This window comes from Trichechus manatus, unplaced genomic scaffold (assembly GCF_000243295.1).
Source record: "Trichechus manatus latirostris isolate Lorelei unplaced genomic scaffold, TriManLat1.0 scaffold00007, whole genome shotgun sequence".
Taxonomy (NCBI): Eukaryota; Metazoa; Chordata; class Mammalia; order Sirenia; family Trichechidae; genus Trichechus; species Trichechus manatus.
The window spans coordinates 10,215,209-10,236,192 of NW_004443943.1; the positions used below are offsets into that span (position 1 = coordinate 10,215,209).

Sequence of the window (20,984 nt, forward strand, 5' to 3'; positions counted from 1 at the left end):
ATGTGTATAAATATATATATATATATAAAACTGGCATCTCAGATGCCCCTCTCACCTCCTCCTAGTCACCACTTCCCCTTGTACACAGGAATCCCCACTATTTGATTCTAACAACATAGATTAGTTTTGTATATTCTTTTGAATTTTTTATAACTAGATTAAAGTTGCATATTTTTAATCACAATCTTAAGAGTTTATGGACCCTTTTTTTTTTACTGTTGCCAATTTAGAAGGTACAGATGACTGTACAACATAAATTCCACAAACATACACACTGTCTGTATGTAGTAGAACTCAGTAACAGTGAATTGTCTTTCTACAAGGAAATTTTGGGGTCTTCTATAAACATGTACTTTCACAATATAAGTACAGGGAATTCATTTTTGATCCCAATGCAAACATGTCTAAACGGCTAGCAATTAATACATTATGAACTTATATAATATTGTTAATACAAAAACACATCAGTTGAAGGGTTAACTAAGTGTATTTTAACAATGTTAAACAAATGTAATTTCTAATGAAAAAGAAAGAATATATGTGTAATTTAGTTTCTAGCAGTATTTCTCCAAAACAGTCTTCACTGTCTACTTGAGAGTTGAATTTAAAATTAGAAATATAAGTATAAAGGGATTTATACAATCCATCAGCAGCTGGAAGAACCTGCTAGTTTTTCAGAATCTTCTTATCAAGGTAAATAAGGAGCCTGTAGTTTGCTAGGAAAGGCAAGCTTAAAAATTATATCCTTTGTATATTGAAGGCTTTCCTGCTGAGGAGGATAGCAAGTGGTGTAGTGTCGGCCACAGAGACGGGAAGAAGAGTAGTAACGCACAGTAGTAGCCTTATATCCCATTTTGAGAGTCACTGCCAATGATAACTTTACCATACTACGACTCATAACTTTTTTCATTATCTGCTTTCAGTATGTATTATATATCCTCTTGTTTTTCTCTAAGCGCTAAAAACCTTGTATATATCTTATTGTCTTTCCTCTGCCCTCCTCCCCATCTAAATGAGAAGAAATAGATAATAAGATGGAAAGAAAACCATGAGAGAGTGTTATCTTGGAAGCCTAGTTAAAAAAAATAAAATATTTTAAGTACTGACGATAGGTCAAGTAAGATAAAGACTGAAAATTAACACTGCTTTCAGCAATGTAGAAATAATTGTGATTTTGCCAAGAACAGCCATATTTGAGGACAAAATCCTGAATGAAGTCGGCCTAAGAAAAAGTAGGACAAGAGGATTAGACCCCTTGAGTACAGACAAAGGTGAACGCATAAAATCTAAAAAGTGGGCTCTGTAGACACATCATAAATAATTCCTAGCTTTCTAGAAAAAACATTTCATTTTTTCCACTTTCCTCAAATTTCTTTAACATCTCTGGTCACCTTCCTCTTTTTCTTTTTTTATTATATACACTTGAAAGGTTTCATATTAAAGATCATGGGATTTGTCAAATTGTTCATCAGCAGCTATCAGGAAAAGTGTTTCTGTAGTCTCAGTCCTCTGATGCGAGGGGCTCAGAGATTATCAATATTTGCTTGCTTTAATATTAAAAATGTAGTGGGTTGTCTCTTCCAGCATTTTACCTTTCAAAGTAGCTAAATAATGTGTTTTTTATACTTCTGCTTTTTTTGGCTTTAGTTTCACTTTCGTCCCATTGCTTAAAAATGGGACTCATGCCCAGAAATTCTCCCAACAAAGCCTGGCTTTTGAATATAATATGTATCTCGTAACCACAGACTTTGTAGATATAAATAAGCTTATTTTATGGATGAAATGATTTTTTTCAAGTATCACTTTATTTCACTTGCCTTGCTTTTTCATCCCATTAGCTAGTGATTACAAGGGAACAGAGTAAGTTAGATTTTTGAGAAGTTATATTTATATAGAAGAGGAGTGGGTTGGATGAAAGGTTTGACACATGAGCCCACTAATGAGCAAAGTGTAATAGTGTTCTATTGTTTTGAGTACCATAGTTTAATTCTAATTCAATCAGGAGTATCTATGTTATTAATATTCTTTCTTCTTACTAATTTCTACCATCAATCTTACATTTGGATATTTATTTGCATTTTCTAAATCAGAGAAAAATGTAGTGAATGTCTCTGTGTGTCCTCTTATAAATAAGGAGACCTGAGTCTAGGTTCTAGATCTGTCTGTCATTTACATACTGTGTAGCCTGAACATGAAACTAACCTTTGTTTCTCCATCAATACAAAAATATATGTTTTAACATCTATAGGCAAAATGGCATACGTGTTAAGATTGTAAACTTTGGAGTCAGATACTTCAAATAGGATAAGATGCATAGTAGCAATAAAAAAAAGTCATCACTAACAACAAACCAATGTTAGGGAAATAACAGGCAAAGACTTCATATTCTTTTTAAAGATAAAGAATTAGAAAGATTGTTTTCCATGGGTCTAATTTATCTATCTTTTCCTTGGATCACTCTGCAAATAATACATGTTTTTACTGGCTTCACAGTTGGTACTAAAAATTAACAACATGTGAGCTGAATGTGAAATGTAAGCTTTTTTCATTGCTATATAATTTTGCTTTTTTTATTCTCCCTGCCATCCATAAATTGTGATTGTGTGTGTGTGGTGGTGAGGGGGCCAATTATAAACTTAGCAATTTTTTTATAGCATTATAGGTATGTTCTACATATGACATAATTGCTAGTGGAATAATTAGATAAAAAACAAGGGAGGAGGGGAGAGAAAAATTCTTTTTCAGAATGACTTGCACGAAGTCTGGAAAAGCCAAGCAGAGCATCCCTGCTTTAATCAAGCGAAGGTCATTGGGTTGGAACCCCATGTGGACCAATTAGTTTCACACAGTGAAAAATGATGTTTTCTAGCCATAGACTATACCTTATGCCCTTGTCAGCTGTCTCCAGGAAGCCTGCCGTATGTCACAGAGGGAACTCCTAGAAGAACATCCATAGCTAAGCACAAATTAATCACAATGGCTGGATGCATAAAGAGCTTATCCGGACTGATGGTGTCAGAGACACACATAGTTATGTTCAAAGAAGGATACATAATTCCATACAGAGCCACACATTATTCCATCACTGTTCTCCTTAGTGCAGTGCAAGGGTTCATAAAAATTTTCTGCTGTGAACTCCTTTACAGTCTGCTACTAAGTAATAATTTAAATGCATAAAGTAAACTACATAATATTACAAAGGATATCTAATATATTGATATAATTATCAAATTAGTTTTTAAAACAAATGTAAGTAGCTATATATCAAATTATTACAGAATATTATTTAGTGGTTTGTTTAAGTATTGTAATATCAAATTGAAGACACTGAAGATTTTTACCAACTTCTGCACTCTGAAATTGATCAAATATACAATCAAAGTGCATTAATAATTACTAGTGATTGGAATGCAAATGTTGGAAACAAAGAAGAAGGATTGGTAGTTGGAAAATATGGTTTTGGTGATAGAAACGATGCCAGAGATCACATGATAGAATTTTGCAAGACCAGTGACTTATTCATTGCAAATACCTTTTCTCAACAACATAAATGGAAACTAGAAACATGGACCTCACAGGATGGAATACACAGGTTTCAAATCAACTACTTCTGTAGAAAGAGATGATGGAGAAGCTCAATATCATCAGTCAGAACAAGGCCAGGGGCTGACTGTGGAACAGACCATCAATTGCTCATTCGCAAGTTCAAGTTGAAGCTTAAGAAAATTAAAACAAGTCCGTGAGAGCCAAAGTATGAATGTCAGTATGTCCCATCTGAATTTAGAGACCATCTCAAGAATACATTTGACACATTGAACACTAATGACCTAAGACTAGATGAGTTGTGGAATGACATCAAGGACATCATACATGAAGAAAACAAAAGGTAATTAAAAAGACAGGAAAGAAAGAAAAAACCAAAATGGATGTCAGAAGAGACTCTGAAACTAGCTCTTGAATGTAGAGCAGCTAAAGCAAATGGAAGAAATGATGAAGTAAAGGAGCTGAACAGAAGATTTCAAAGGGCTTCTTGAGAAGACAAGGTAGAGTATAATAATGAAATGTGCAAAGATCTGGAGTTAGAAAACCAAAAGGGAAGAACATGCTTGGCAATTCTGAGGCAGGATGAACTGAAGAAAAAATAGAAGTCTCAAGGTGCAATATTGAAGGAGTCTATGGGCAAGATATTGAACCACACAGGAAACATATTGGGAAGATGGAAGGAATACACAGAGTCACTGTACCGAAAAGAATTGGTCGATGTTCAAACATTTCACAAGGTTGCATATGCTCAAGAGGCAATGGTGCTGAAGGAAGAAGTCCAAGCTGCACTGAAAGCATTGGCAACAAGCAAGTCTCCAGGAATTGATGGAATACCAATTAAGATGTTTCAACTAATGGATGCAATGCTGGAAGTGTCTATGCCAAGAAATGTAAAAGACAGTTACCTGGCCAATCAACTGGAAGAGATACATGTTTGTGTCCATTCCAAAGAAAGGTGATCCAACATAATGCAGACGTTATCAAACAATATTGTTAATATCACACACTGGTAAAATTTTGCTGAAGATCATTCAAAACTGTTGCAGCAATACATGAACAGGGAACTGCCAGAAATTCAAACTGAATTCAGAAAAGGACATGGTATGATGGTTATCATTACTGATGTTAGATGGATCTTGGCTGAAAGCAGAGAATACCAGAAAGATGTTTACCTATGTTTTATTGACTATGCAAAGAAATTCAACTGTGTGGTTCATAACAAATTATGGATAACATTGGGAAGAATGGGAATTCCAGTACACTTAATTGTGCTCATGTGAAACCTGTGCATAGACCAAAAGGCAGTGGTTAAAAATCAGGAAAGATGTGCATCAGGGTTGTACCATTTCACCATACTTATGCAGTCTATATGCTGAGCAAATAATCTGAGAAGCTGGACTAGATGAAGACAAACACAGCATTAGGGCTGGAGGAAGATTCATTAACAACCTGAGATATACAGATTAGACAACATTGCTTGCTGAAAGTGAGGACTTGAAGCACTTATTGATGAAGATCAAAGACTACAACCTTCAGTATGGATTACACCTCAACACAGAGAAAACAAAAGTCCTCACAACTGGACCAATAAGCAATATCATGACAAACTGAGAAAATATTGAAGTTGTCAAGGATTTCATTTTACTTGGATCCACAATCAACGCCCAGGGAAGCAGCAGTCAAGAAATCAAGCAACACATTACATGGGGCAACACTGCTACAAAAGACTTCTTTGGAGTGTTAAAAAGCAAAGATGTCACTTTGAGGACTATGGTGCACCTGACCTAAGCATTGGTATTTTCAATTGCTGTTTATGCATGTGAAAGCTGGACAATGAATAAGGAAGACCAAAGAAGAATTGATGCATTTGAATTATGGTGTTGGTGAAGAGTATTGAATATACCATGGACTGCCAGAAGAGTGAACAAACCTGTTTTGGAATAAGTATAGTAGAATGCTCCTTGGAAGTGAGACTTCATCTCATGTACTTTGGATATTTTACCTGGAGGAACCAGTGCCTGGAGAAGGACATCATGCTTGGTAAAGTAGTGGGTCAGTGAAATAGAGCAAGACCCTCAATGAGATGGATTGACACAGTGGTGCAGCAATGGGCTCAAACATAGCAATGCTTTTGAGGATAGAACAGGACTGGGCAATGTTTTGTTCTGTTGTACATAGGGTCCTTATGAGTGGAAACTGACTCGTAACAACAACAATAGCAATTTCAAATTAGTAATTAGTAAAATGATATTTCAAAATATCTTCAGTAGTAATAATAATGTAAAATATTTTTATTCCTTTCATGCAAATTCACCAATACTGCCGATTATCACTATGGTTTGTTACCTACCTTCTTAATGGAAAATGATGCTAAATTACAATTTAACTAAATACTGAATTATAATTAGAAGTAAATGAAAAAATTATCTTCTAAATGCTCTAGTTAGAAAAATCAAAGTATCTATCTGTACTATTTATACACTCTTATGACCAAAATTTCACTATTTCACCTAGCAAAGCACACCAGGGTTTAATATAAAGTATTTTACTCTCGTTTTGACTTTATTTTAAAACACAACTACTGTAACAATGGGGAAGTACATCAACTAAAATATTGTTATGGAAAATTTAAATCCATTTCAGTAAATGTATATACTGTTGAAGTATATCAACAATATCTCCTAAAGCTAGAAGGATATTTTCTAGAAGTCAATTGTGATGAAACCTTCACTGAAATTAAACTCTTTGGGTTGTTATTTGGTAAGATACCTTTGTGTGTGTGTGTGTGTGTACATTTTTGTTTATTTATATTATGCTTTGGAAACCCTGGTGTCGTAGTGGTTAAGTGCTAGCTAACCAAAAGGTCAACAGTTCGAATCCACCAGGTGCTCCTTAGAAACTCTATGGGGCAGTTCTACTCTGTCCTGTAGGGTCGCTATGAGTCAGAACTGAACTTGATGGCAATGGCTTTGATTTTGTTTTTGTTTTTTATATTATCCATTAGTACAAAGTTAAGGCTGTAAACCTATGGTCATCAAACTAGTCTTGTAAGATAATCGACACTTAAAATCCTGCTGCAAGGAAATGGAAACCATATTTTCTCCTACTTTCCTCAAATAATGCCCTACTTCCATAAGTGGGAAGAAAGAAAGAAAGAAAGGCATTTTGAACATTCAAATTTTATGTCCCTCTTTACCCTATTTGTTGTTGTTGTGTGCCATTGAGTCGATTTCACCTCATAGCGTCCCTATATGACAGAGTAGAACTCTCCTACAGGGTTTCCTAGGCTGTAATCTTTTTTTTTTTTAATTTTATTTATTTTGTTGTTGTTGTTGAGAATATACACAGTAAAACATATACCAATTCAACAGTTTCTACATGTGCAATTTAGTGACATTGATTACATTCTTCAAGTTGTGTAACCATTCTCACCATCTTTTTCTGAGTTGTTCCTTCCTCATTAACATGAACTCACTGCCCCCTAGGATTCCTATCTAATCTTTCGAGTTGCTGTTATCAATTTGATCCCATATAGACAGTTCTTAAAAGAACATAATGCTCAGACAGGCTTTTTTTACTAGTTAAGCTAAACTGTTGTTCGGTTTTAAGATGACTTCAGGGAATATTCTTGGTTTGAAGTTTAAAGATTATCTCAGAGCAATAGTTTCAGGGACTCATCCTACCTCCATGGCTCCAGAATGTCTCAAGCCCATGAAAATTTGAAATTCTGTTCTACATTTTCTCCCTTTTGATCAGGATTCTGCTACGGAATCTTTGATCAAAATGTTTAGTAATGGTAGCCAGGGACCCTCCAGTTCATCTGGTTTCATGGCAAAGGAGGCAATCATTCATTGAGGCAATTAGCCACACATTCCGTATCCTCCTCCTGTTCCTGACTCTCCTTCTTTCTCTGTTGCTTCAGGTGAATAGAGACGAATTGTTTTGCCTTGAATGGCCACTTGCAAGCTTTTAATAGCCTAGACACTGCAAAACAAACTAGGAGGTAGAAAAGAAGCACCAAACACATTATTAGGCCAATTAACTGGGATGTCCCATAAAACCATGACCCTAAACCTCCAAACCAATAAACCAAATCCCATGAGATGTTTGGCTGTGCATAAGCAGCATCAACCGCTACTTTTTTTTGTCCTTGTTATAAATATATCTATCACACAACTTTTACCGGTTCAACCTTTTATAGGTGTACAACTTATTGACTGCAATTGCAGTAGCTGGCTGTACAGTGCTACCCTTAATTAATGTGATTTTTCCATCACTGTTGATCATGGTTAACCGCTTGTTTTCCCCTCTCTCCCTCCTGTGGTAACAACTTATAAACTTTGGTCTCTATGCGTTTGCCTTTTCGTGTTTTTTTATATAAGTGAGGTCATTCAATATTTGTCCTATTGTGATTGGCTTGTTTAGCTCAGCTTAATGTCTTCAAGCTCCATCCATACTGTAGCATGTATCACGACTTCATTTCTCTGACTGGCTGAGTAGTATTCCACTCTATGTATGTACCGCATTTTGTTTATCCATTCATCTGTTGATGGGCATTTAGGTTGTTTCCACATTTTGGCTATTGTAAATAGTGCTGCAATGAACATTGGTGTACAAGTCTCTTTATGAGTCTCTTCTTTCAAGTATTTTGGATATATACTTAGAAGTGGAATTGCTGGGTCATATGGTAGTTCTGTTTTTTTTTTTTTTTTTTGAGGAACTGCCATACTGTTTTACACAATGGCTATGCCACTTTGCATCCCCACAAGAAATGGGTAAGGGTCAAAATTTCACCATATCTTCACAGCACTTGTTATTTTCTACTTTTTGTTTTTTGTTTTTTTAATCTTAGCCATCCTAGTGGGAGTGAAATGGTATCTCATTGTGGTTTTGATTTGCATCTCTCTGATGGCTAACGATGCTAAACGCCTTTTCACGTATTTGGTGACTGTTTGAATGTCTACTTTGGTGAAATGTCCATTCAAGTTTTTTGCCCATTTTATGACTGGGTTATTTGCCTTTTGTTGTTAAGTTGTCAAAGTTTTATATATTTTGGTTATTAGATTCTTGTCAGATATATAGTTTCCAAAGATATTCTCCCATTTGGTAGCTTGTCTTTTTACTTTTTTGGTAAAGTCTTTTGATGAACAAAAGTTTTTAATTTTTATGAGATCCCATTTATTTTTTCTGTTGCTGTTTGTACTTTTGTTATTATATTAGACAATCCATTGTTGAAAGTTAGCCCTGACAGTTGACTTTGCACACTTAGGTCCTTAATCCATTTTGAGGTTTTTTTTTTTTTTTTCTTCTTTTCTTTTTTGTATATAGTATGAGGCATGGATACTGTTTCATTTTTCTGCATGTGGAAATTCAGTTTTCCCAGCACCATTTATTGAGGAGACTCTTCTTTCCCCATGGAATGGACTTAGAACCCTTATCAAAAATCAGTTGAACATAGATGTTTGGGTTTATTTCTGGACTCTCAATTCTATTCTATTAATATATGTGTCTATTGTTATACCAGTACCAGGCTGTTTTGATTACTGTAGTTGTATAGTATGTTTTAAAATCAGAAAGTAAGAATCCTCCTACTTTGTTCTTCTCTTTCAACATTGTTTTAGCGTTCAGGGCCTCTTGCCATTGCAAATAAAGTTGAGGATTTTTTTTTCTATTTCTGTAAAGAATGCTGTTGGAATTTTGATGATTGCATTGAATCTATATTGCTTTGGGTAGTATCTTAACAATATTAAGTCTTCCAACCCATGAATATGGAACATCCTTCCATTTATTTAAGTCTTCTTTAATCTCTTTCAGCAGTGTTTTAAAGTTTTCACTGTATAAGTCCTCCACGTCCCTGGTTAAATTTATTCCTAGATATTTTCTTCTCTTAGATGCTGCCTTAGTTATCTAGTGCTACCAAAACAGAAATACTACAAGTGGATGGCTTCAACAAACAGATGTTTATTCTCTCACAGTCTAGGAGGCTGGAAGTCTGAATTCAGGGTGCCAGCTGCAGGGGAAGCCTTTCTCTTTCTGTTGCCTCTGGGAAAAGGTCCTTGTCATCAATCTTCCCCAGTTGAGCAGCTTCTCAGCACAGGAACTCTGGGTCCGAAGGACGCACTATTCTCCTGGTTCTTGTTTCTTGGTGGTATGAGGTCCCCATTTTTCTCCGCTTGCTTCCCTCTTCTATATCTCAAAAGAGATTGCCTCAAGACACAACCCAATCTTGTAAATTGAGTCCTGTCTCATTCACATAACTGCTGCTAATGCCATCTCATCAACATCATAGAGAAAGGATTTACAACACGTAGAAAAATCACATCAGATGACAAAATGGTAGACAATCACACAATACTGAGAATCATGGCCCAGCCAATTTGACAGATATTTTGGGGGACACAATTTAATCCATGACAGATGCTGTTGTAAATGGAATTGTTTCCCTAATTTCCCCTTTAAATTTCTCATTTCTGGTGTATAGAAACCCAGCTGATTTTTGGTTGTTGACCTCATACTCTGCAACTTTGCTAAATTCATCTATTAGCTCTACAAGTTTTCTTAGACTCTGGGATTTTCTATATAGGACCATATCATCTGAAAATAGAGATAATTTTACTTCTTCTTTTCCAATCTGGAAGGACACATTTTTTTTTTTTTAAATACAAAGTCAAGGGTTAGTATTTCTCCATTCACAGAATAACAATGTTGTGATTTTCTAAGAAAATTTATTAGAAATAAAAGCTATCATTAATTATTTTTAAAATTTAAAAGGAGAAAAGAAAACAGCAAAACAACCATACACCTAACACATGAAAATTAATTTACTTGAATAACATATCTCTGGTTACATAATATTTTAAATTCCATAGCTATTAAGAACATCATAGTGATGTTATCTTTATGTGATGGTTTTGGGGAATTTTGGTGGGCGATAAATGTAGCCTACATCTACTAAACTTATATAAAATTATGAATTATTTGGAAATTTTATCATTAGTGTAATGAGAAGACACAGAAACAAATAAATTGAATATTTTTATTTGGTTTATAAATCTTTTTGTCCGTCTTTTATTTAACTACTTTATCAGCAATTCTGTCAAACATCTTTACTTCTGATTTTTGTGTCTTACTGTATTAGAGCACAGTTATGTCTTCTTCCAATGTGCAATAACAAATACAATGATTCATTGCAGCATTTTTCTGAAGTATTCACTGGTTTAAAGACAAGAGACAAACTGATTGATGAAGCCTCTCTGGACTTCTATTTCCTCATTTATGATTTTTAAGGGCTCTTTCATTTTAAAGCACTGCCATTTCTGCTTTCTATAATGATACCCATTAAAAGGAAAATTCCAATAAATGTAGCATGGAAAATGATTCCCCAAAAGGATACCATCACATATAATTTTTTAACTTTTTTTAAAAATTTTCTTTCTTTTCTTTTTTTTTTTTTTAGGCAGAACAAGACAATGGTCATCCTCTTCCTGCCTTTGCCAGTCTACATATTGAAATATTGGATGAAAACAATCAGAGCCCGTATTTCACAATGCCCAGTTATCAAGGCTATATCCTGGAATCTGCCCCAGTGGGATCAACCATTTCTGACAGTCTAAATTTGACCACCCCTCTAAGAATTGTAGTTCTGGACAAAGACATAGAAGATGTAAGTTAAATATGTATATGTACTTTGCTCTTATTTTGTTAACACGTATATTGTTATAGTTACGTCAACAGGAAATATTACAAAGACATTGTTACATGAACCATGGAACAGAGAACAATCAATGTCAATATAAATGAAACTCTTAGTGTTGTTATTCAATTCCAAATCCAGGATATTAAAAGATATATATGTATGTTTCCATTCAGCAACTGTTTTTTTTTTTCCTGTTTATAGATATTCAGTGTATGAAAGAAAATGAATTGCTCATTATTTGAGGCTTGCTAAATCAGCAGGCAATCTTTATTAATACAGACTGGTAGGACAACAATAATGACATTACTAAATGAATATAAAAATCATGAAGGCAGCACTGGAGTGTGAATTTTGGGGACTTTTCTTCCAGTCTGGTGGCCTTCCACTAAGGAAAAAAACATTTAAGTGCAGCTGACTAGCTCACATTTCAGCCAGTGGCTATGTTTATGTTGAAAGTCCCTTACTACATACATCATTGTCTTCTGCTTTTCTGGAACTGACTCTGGCAACATGAGTGGGAAGTGGTCCAGGTTAGGAAAATCAGAGTATTTTACCACTTTAGCCACAGTGAGTGGTACAAAGAGTGGACAGATAATCTATATCAGGAGAGTTAGAATCCTCCCAGGAATTTAATGAGAAAAAAATAGAGCTGGAAGACTTTGGCATCATACACTAAAGAGGTGGATGTGAATCTGAGGCTGTTGTAGCTAAGTTTGCTGACATCAAGAAGAAAGCCCATTATCAAAGGAGAGAAGGAAGCGTGACAGAGACAAGCAGAGAAGACAGACCTGTTGAGTCCCTGTCTTTTAGGTTATGAGGTCCCCAGAGATATCCTAATCCCTAAAAATTTTCCTCAGATTCTGTGAGCTACCACAGTATTTTCCAAGATATTTTCATTTTACATAGTTAGAGTTTGATTTCTGAAACGTGCTGTTAAAAAAGTCCCGACTCAACAATTTCTCCCTCTTGAACAGCACTGTCCAACAACTTTCTGTGCTGACAAAAACATTTTGTGTCTCTGCTTCTCACTAGCCACATGTGACTATTTAAATTTAAATTAATTAAAATTAAAGAGAGTTTAAAAAAAGTCAGTTTCTCAGTCTAGCTACATTTCAAGTAATCAGTATGCCACTTGAGGCTAGTGACCACTGTATTGAACAGCACAGCTACAGAACTTTTCATTATTGCATTTAATGCCATTATTTAATTTGAAACAGGAAGAAAAAAATATTGCAAAGACCAACGTAAATATTTTATGATGATTCTGGTTTTCCCCCCTTAATGGGTGAAGAAGAGACTCAAAGGATTTTAGTCTCTAGCAGTCCTTTGGCAGTGACATTTCTGTATACTTTTAAACATACATCTTTCTGTAAGACTGGGAAACCCTCAGAGTATGCCATAGTACTCTTTCAGAACACAGGTTCTTTTAGAGACCACTGACCTTTCAAAGCTGAGAAATGGTGTAGACTTTCTTCTTAGAAAACTACACAGACACATAATTTCACATACCACTTTAGGGAGTTTAGGGGTCTCCTGAAGTTTAATGGGTTTCATGATGAATCACCTTAAAAAAAAAAAATTCATTTCGTAAGTCATCATTAGAGTACACAAGGAAGAACCTTACTATGTTTTATCTAGAGTAAGCTAATGTACTTGACATCCCTGGTGATGTCCCACAAATTTTGGTATGGATATTATTTAAGTTTTGATTGGATGCATACTAACATTTTAATCAGCGCATTCATTAGTCAGGGTTCTAGGCTATGTGTGTGTGTGTGTGTATATACATATACATATATATATAAACATGTAAAAAAAATGGCATAGCAGTGCTTACGAAAATACCTCAAGGTGGGGAAGGGAGCAGCTGGCAAAAAAATGTAGAAGGAGTGTGTTATTTTTTATTTTTTTTAATACAGTATGGAGAGAGAGAGAGAGAAGTCATAGAGATGGAGAGATTTTAATAAATTGGTCATGAGACAGTGGGGGGTGGTAAGTCTGAAATTTATAGTGCAAGCTGGCAGGCTGGAAACAGGCAGGAATTGATGTGGTCTTAGAAGGCAGAATTTTTCTTCTTCAGGAAACTTCAACTTTTGCTCTTAAGGTCTTCAGTTGGTTACATGAGACTCACACAAATTATTAAGGGTAATCACCTTTACTTAAAGTGAATTGATTGTAGATGCTAACCACATCTACAAAATACCTTCACAGCTACATCTAGATTAGTACTAGATTAAATGAAATGGGTACTACAGCTAGTCAAGTTGACGCAGAAGACTAATCATCACAAACAGTGACTAGTAAATTGGGAAGTTTTAAGTCACTCCTTCATGGACACAGTGGTTAGCAAAAAGTAAATTAAAAAAAAAGCAGTTGTAGTTTTCCACACAGTAGCAAAATTTTATGTATTTATACTTGTTCCGTGTATTTATATTATTTAATGGTTGTATGCTAAGCCTTATGCTTGCTTATGTACATCCTTTTTTGTCTAGGTTGTCTATTCTCTTTAAAATTACAAAAGTTAAAATTGTGTTACAAGCACTTTGTAAACGACAGTAGGATTCACAAGGTATTGCTGAGGGGGAGTGGAGAGAGCTCCTGGGTCTAAAATCTTTGGGAAATTCTACTTAGAATTTCATCTTAGAGATTTACAATGTCAGGGAGCCTGTTAAATGTCGCATTATGTTTCCAAAGCCGGCAGCATTGAGTGGTACTTAAGAATTTGGACTTTTTAGTTAGACAGTCCTCAGTTTGACTCCTGGCTCATCATATGAAATTAATAGCTAACAATGTGGGCCTCGCATTCACCAAGTGTCCACTCTCGTTCAATCACCTATGACCCCAAAAGTTATATAGTGGCAGTTACTGCTGTTTTGGCCTGCCCCTTCATTGGGGGATTGTGGGTGTAGGGATGGAGAGAAGATTTCCTTCATATGGGGCCATGTACTTGGAGAATGGCATGATTAATATGTTTTGTAAAAATGTCAAGTAATTAAGCAATGTGTATCTGGTTGTTGTTTATTATCTAGGTCCATCTACTTTCTAAAATTATCTACGGTGAGTGATGGTCACTAGGTGCCCGGAAACTGAAACAAAATATGCCCAATATCCTAAGGACAAGGTTTCTAAAACATGATATGTAATTTTTATATCTCTATAACTATAGATAAATCCATAGAATTGAGAGAGAGTTTAATTCAACTTGATATACTATGTAAAAATTCCTAAAATCCACCCTTCAGGCATTAATATCACAGTGTATTGGGCCACTCGAACTAGAAACCTGGGACTATATTTATATATATATGACCCCTTCACATTTATATGCTTTTTAAAGTACTCTTACATTACCATGGTTTCAAAATAGTCCACAATCTAGGTAGAGAAGATAATGCACAAGGCTTCTAAGAGGCATGTCTGAGACCAGCAGATATGCAGTGGTAGAGCCAGTAAAAGTTAATTATTGAATTCTGGCTATAAAAATAACAAAAAACAATAATAAACAAAGGTTATACATTTGGCTTGTGGAAAGGCAATGATTCAGTTATGATTCTATGTTAATTCACTTGCCTGTAAAAGTGTTTCAATATAATCTTAGAGCTATTACATACTTATTTGCTTTATAAATATTGTTAGTTCATCACATGTGTAAGAGGTATCACAATACTAAAAAAAAGAAAGGCATTATGTGCACCTTGGAAAAGGCTGTCAGTTGAAATGTATTAGAATATTGTTTATTTTTTATTTTCTACTAGTGTACATTTGTATACCATATGTATGTTTGTGATCATTTATGTTTACATTTTTTATTCCATGTTTAATTTTCATATAGGTTCCACCTGGTGGTGTTCCTGTAGGTACTAGGTGCTAATGTTGTGATTTGCTGTTTTGTTCATTGCCGTGATTCATTTTCTGTTTCTTTTTCTTTTATACTGAAACAAGTAGGCCATAATTTTGTTATCACTGATAAAGATACCTATAACTACTTTATAAATATTTACACATATTTAAATTTAATTATTGGCTATAGTATTCTGAAATTTAGCAGAAACCAAATTTCATTATGAATGTAAACAAAGGTAATTTAATTATTAAAAGTTGTTTTTGGTCCATGACAGACATTAGTAACTCATCATGCCATTCTTTCTGAAAAATGCTAAACTTGGAGTTGAACTCTTGAAAGGGGTACTTCAGACAGCTGGTACTAATTAATTAAAATTGGCAGATAATCTAAAAATACTTTTGTCATTTTCATGTTATGCTTTGTCATTTGTATGTATGCACATAAGTAGGCATACATATATATATGTGCACATGTATATATATATGTATTTCTGTGTTTTTGTGCATATATATTGGCATGCATATTATCTTGTGTGTGTGCTATCATGTATTTATTCCCACTGAAGGCCCAAAATTGATTTTAAATTCAATAGACTATCATTTTTGGACATACTTTTGTATATAATCTAGTGTACTTCTATATGATGGCGTATTTTTGTTTATTTTACATTCATGAATTTGTTGTCTTTGCATTTGTATATGCGTTTACTTTGCATTCATGCTTTTGTGTGTTTTTGAGTGCATATAAAAATTAATTTTACCCTCACAGAAAGTAACTTAAAATTCAATGAAGTAAGGTAGGTACTGAATGTATACTTTAGGGTAAAATAAATACATCCTTCTTAATCAGTGGGGACAAAAGAAGATTTATTAATCAGCCTTCTGGGTACTTATTTAGAACACTAAAATATTTATTTTAAAAGACTTTATACATGCAAGAACTACATAAAATCTACTATTCCTATCAGAATATTAAACTAGAGCATCATCTGTCCATTCATATCCCAGTCTATCAAAATAATGAGCATTGGACTCTCAGAAGGTCAGAGGAATTACAATATACAAATATTGACTGAATTTGACTCCTTAACTGCAAGGAATTGTAAAATCCAAATATATTTATGAAACCCAAACTAGACCAGGATGCAGACTGACAAAAGAATTTGATTTTGTAAATGACTTGATAAGAGAAAAATGTTTGACTTGCTATGTAGATTGCTCCTTACTAAAATGTGGTATACCTGGATTTCCTGCTTACTAAGAACAGTAAAATCTCTAATTGTAAATACTGCCAATCAAAATATTAAGTTTGGTGATGTTGCATGTATCCATTAAAACCTGATGTTGGTACTACATGAAATATCCATAAAATTAATAAAAATGATATGGTGTCCTTTGTGAAATAATCATAATGTGTCATACCTAAGCTAGTATTATCCTTACAAATTAATCTAAAATACTTTACTCTTGAATGATAATTGGCTGAATATTTCCAAATCTGCATTCTTAAATCTCTTTATTTAAAGAAATACCAGGATATTCACCAATAATATCTATGTAGGCTATATATCCACATAAAAGTTTACTAATGTAAACATACATAAATTTCAAGAAGAGTTATGTTTTAATCAGATTAAACATGCAAGGCAAGTTAGAGTGAGCTGTAATATGCTACAAATAGTGCTGTCCGAATGTATTACATTATCTCCTTTACTTAAAACAGATCATCTGCAATTCTAGCAAAGGCTGTTTCATTCTCTAGCTAGTATTTTATTATAAAAGGACTCAGGAAGTCGAAACAGTTAAATTATTAAGAGGTTTTTAATAGCTCTGGTTATCAAATAGGAGGAAGTCTATTTATGGAGTCCTGATGTGTATGTCATCTTTCAGATGGGAAGTATTTCACAATGAAAATGTTGGGGCTTTCGTAAAGTTGGCAAAGTGAAATAGCAGCATTTTGAATATACACTGGTTTACAACCTAACACTCATTTCATATTGTACTATCACAATACATGACATGAAAATGCTCAAAAACACGCGGTGAGTATGTGGATGAATATACTTAACAAATTTACTAACAGAAGCTATAGTTGAGTGAAAGAAAAGAAATAGAGACAGAATTAACGTATTATGATGTAGAGGATGACTGAAGGGTTTGAACAAAGGAGAAGTAAATATTTGATATGCAAGTCATACAGCAAAATTTGCACAGCTTGTCTTACTTGGCCTGAAGTTATGACTAAAAGAAGTTGTGTTAGATGGCACCATTCCTAGTACATTCAGAGAACAGACAAAAATATATTAATTTAAAAGTATAGTTTTTAGATAAAGGCAAGGAAAAACACTAAAAAAATTGCAGATGTCCATACTCAATTTTTTTTTAAAATTGGAACTCAAATTAACTAACATTTTTGATCATCTCTAAACTAATAATTGATTTTCATCTCACTTGACTCTAAAATATAACAAAATAACAAGAATCTTAAAGGAAAGAGGTTAAAAATATGTTGTTATATATATTTTATAAGTTCCTTTTATAAATAAATAACAGTTCTTTTATTAACAAACATATTTGATTAATCAAAATACCTTGTTTTTTAGCCATAAGTAATTAAATTCATGATACCAGAAGAAAAACGACTGTTTGAAAATATTAGAGTGTAAAGCCTCTTGACTATGTACATATCTTAATATGTTTGATAATTTTATAATAAATGGCAATTATTATGTATATTATTAATTCATTTTATTGTTCTAGAATACATGTAACACACTGACCTTAAATCAAACTCATGGACATAGAAGCTACCACGTAATTAAATATCATGAATACTGAACTCGTTTCAAGTTCAAATGAAAACGCTGATTTCAGAGTTATATGAAATATATACATATTGCAAATTTTAAAAGACATTGTTCTTTTGTAAATCAAAATACTTTAATATACTGAAGTATATCGTGTTTCGAATTCTGCTCGCTTTTTATTGTAGTAGTGTGCATTTCCAGTTTATCACTTGTACATAGAATTTTTTAAATGTGGATTCTACTTTTGTCAAATTAACAAGTGTTTAACAATCCCCTACTGTCTGCTCAGCCCTGAGCCTTTCATACAAGAGTTACAATAACATTTAATGATATTAAATCACATTTCACATCATACTATGGTATAATATTTTAAAAAATGCCAAGTTTGCTCCTTCTTAGAGTATCAAAGCAATTCTTTTTATTTTATATAAAAATACCTTACCTCCCTTTATCATCCCTTTCGCAATTTTTCACGGCCTTCCTGACAGTCTACTATCCCTCAATGTCCCCCTTTATTTACCCTAGCTGCCTTCCTATTCCACTCTACAGACACCAACCCAGGCCTCCCACTTTACGTTTTTGTTCTTTTTAGAGTTGCAGAGATTAATGCCTTGTGGTTATAGGAAAGAGTTGCTTATTGCATGCATGTGAACACTACGATCCTTGTCTTTCAGGGATGGCAATAAATAGTGAAGGTTTTCCAATGCAAAATGAGTTAATTATTTCTCAGTCTTGAACTTTTGCCATCACTTACCTCTTCAACCATATATCATTTTTTTTCTAGACTCTTATCAGGCACATGTGGTAAATTTGTATATTTTCTGTTGAATAATCTAAAATATAGTGATTAAAATAAATATTATGTTTCCCTTTGGAGAATTTTTACAGCATTAAAATAAGAAATGGCAAGAGTGATATTTACAGCTAATGAATAATACATAACCAATTTTATTTCTGTTTTACATCATAAATGAGAACAGAATAGTAATATGCGTATGTGCAGTTTATTACTACAAATGAAGTGATTGTAAAATCCTATAGCTAAAATTCTTGATTTCAATTTCCGTTTTTTGGTATTATTTATTATTTCTCAAGCCCAAAGAAGTTCTGGAAAATATTATTATTAAATAATCAGTAGCAACGTACTCAATAAGATTTTCTATTCTTTCAATCTTCCTATTATTTTCACTTTTGTTCACATCAATTATAACTAGTACTTATTTCAACATTTTGTTTTCCACAAAATTGATTATAGTCTATTTGGATAGTTTAGCTCATTTCCAGGTTAATATCTAGTCAAAGCTCCCTTTTTTAAGAATTCTTATTATAGTCATGTATCTTTTTCTGTAATAAATTAAAAAATAAATTCCTAGGTAATGGACTAACAGCTAATGTTATTTATTTAACATCTTAAATAATGTTTTGTTTTATTTTTTCAAAGACAAAAGATCCAGAGGTTCACCTTTTTCTGAATGATTACACCTCAGTCTTCACCGTCACACAGACTGGTATCACTCGCTACCTCACCTTACTTCAGCCAGTGGACAGGGAAGAACAGCAAACTTACACCTTTTCGGTAAAGAGCTTATATATATGTAACTGAAAGAGATTTGTTTAAAAATGAAAGGTCAATAATTTGGGGGAAATAATATAGTATTTTCAAGTAGCACCAGAGAGAGTATCAATAACAAAAATTGTTCACATGTATTTCTCCTTTTCTGTTTATAAATTTATATAGCTATATTCTTGTTCTTTCCCACAGCAGAAAAATAAGTTTCAGATCAGAAACAAGAAAATGGGAATTTGAGTCTTGAGCATACACTCAAAATTTACTTACATTGAAATATTACAAACATGAATCCACAGAGTAAAGAACCATTTGTTACCCTTTCTTCTTATTTTTGTTATTGCATTTTTAATTTTGACGTAGGATTAGGCCACTGGATCTTAATTGGGGATGTTTTTCCACCCAAGAAATATTTAGCAATGTCTGAAGATGTTTATGGTTGTCAAAAAAGGGAGGGGGTGCTACTGGTATCTAGTGAGTAGACACCAGAGAACAGCCAAACATCTTACAATGCACAGGATAGCCCTCAACAACAAAGAAGTATCTGGCCCAAAATGACAATATACAGAGTTTGAGAAATCCTGGGTTAGGTTAATCAAGGGAAGAAAAAAAAAATGCAAGTTTATTTCTGTGGCTGTAACTAGCTATCAATAGAAAATATACAATAGAAAAAAATACACACATATTGTTGGATGCTGTTGAGTCATTTCTGACTCATAGTGATCCTGTGCATAGCAGAGTGAAACACCGTCTGATTCTGTGCCATCCTCACCATCGTTGCTATGTTTGAGTCCATTGTTGCAGCCACTGTGTCAATCCATCTCACTGAGGGTCTTCCTCTTTTTCTTTGACCCTCTACTTTACCAAGCATGATGTCCTTCTCCAGGAACCAGTCCCTCCATGTATATATAGGACTAGTAGATTTGAGAGGTGAATACAAATAAAAAGAAAGGTCTAGTTACTATCCAAAATCCTGAACTAAATTTTATTCAGGTAAGAGAGAGAGATCAGCTGATGGAACGGCACAAATTGAGAGGCTCATATAGGAGTTCTTTCTGGAGAAGTCCACACAGGAGGAGAACATGAACCATAGCTTTCAGAACCCTAATGTGACAGTTAAAACTTAGATACAAAATGAGTTTCAGAAGTCAGCCAGAACAAGAATGGTGGTGTTGTAGAACTTGTTTTCTTATTCAGCCTTCTTAAAATGTTAACAATATCATTAAGATGTCACTATTAACTAATGTCAATGAGTTATTTAAAAATTTCCATTTTTTAATTGCCAGACGAAGATATTACATATGTAGTGCTTTTACCTTCTTGGCTGACGTAAGCAGGTTGGCTGTAAAAGCAACTGCGGGTTGTGTACAAAGTATGTAGAAGTGAAAGGTATTTTCCTTTTTTTTAACAATCAAATAATAGTTAACTTTTAAGAATCGACTATGTTATCTGCCCACTTCAAGCCTTGAAGACATTATAGATATCTGTTACTTAAAATGTGCTTGGAATTGAATATATTGAAAATAAA

At 33.8% G+C, this 20,984-nt stretch overlaps 1 protein-coding gene across 16 annotated transcripts in view; it reads left to right on the forward strand.

Annotated features, from left to right (window-relative positions):
* PCDH15 (protocadherin related 15) overlaps nucleotides 1–20,984 on the forward strand; it is an 803,588-nt gene that overhangs the window by 418,082 nt on the left and 364,522 nt on the right. For 14 of the 16 annotated variants that reach the window (XM_004369889.1, XM_004369890.1, XM_023739508.1 and 11 more), the window contains 2 exons: nucleotides 11,000–11,206; nucleotides 19,331–19,465. In XM_004369889.1, coding sequence (XP_004369946.1) covers nucleotides 11,000–11,206; nucleotides 19,331–19,465 — 342 coding nt within the window. Of the gene's footprint in view, nucleotides 1–10,999; nucleotides 11,207–15,071; nucleotides 15,093–19,330; nucleotides 19,466–20,984 lie in introns of all 16 variants that reach the window. The other 2 variants (XM_004369888.1, XM_023739499.1) reach the window with 1 other exon arrangement.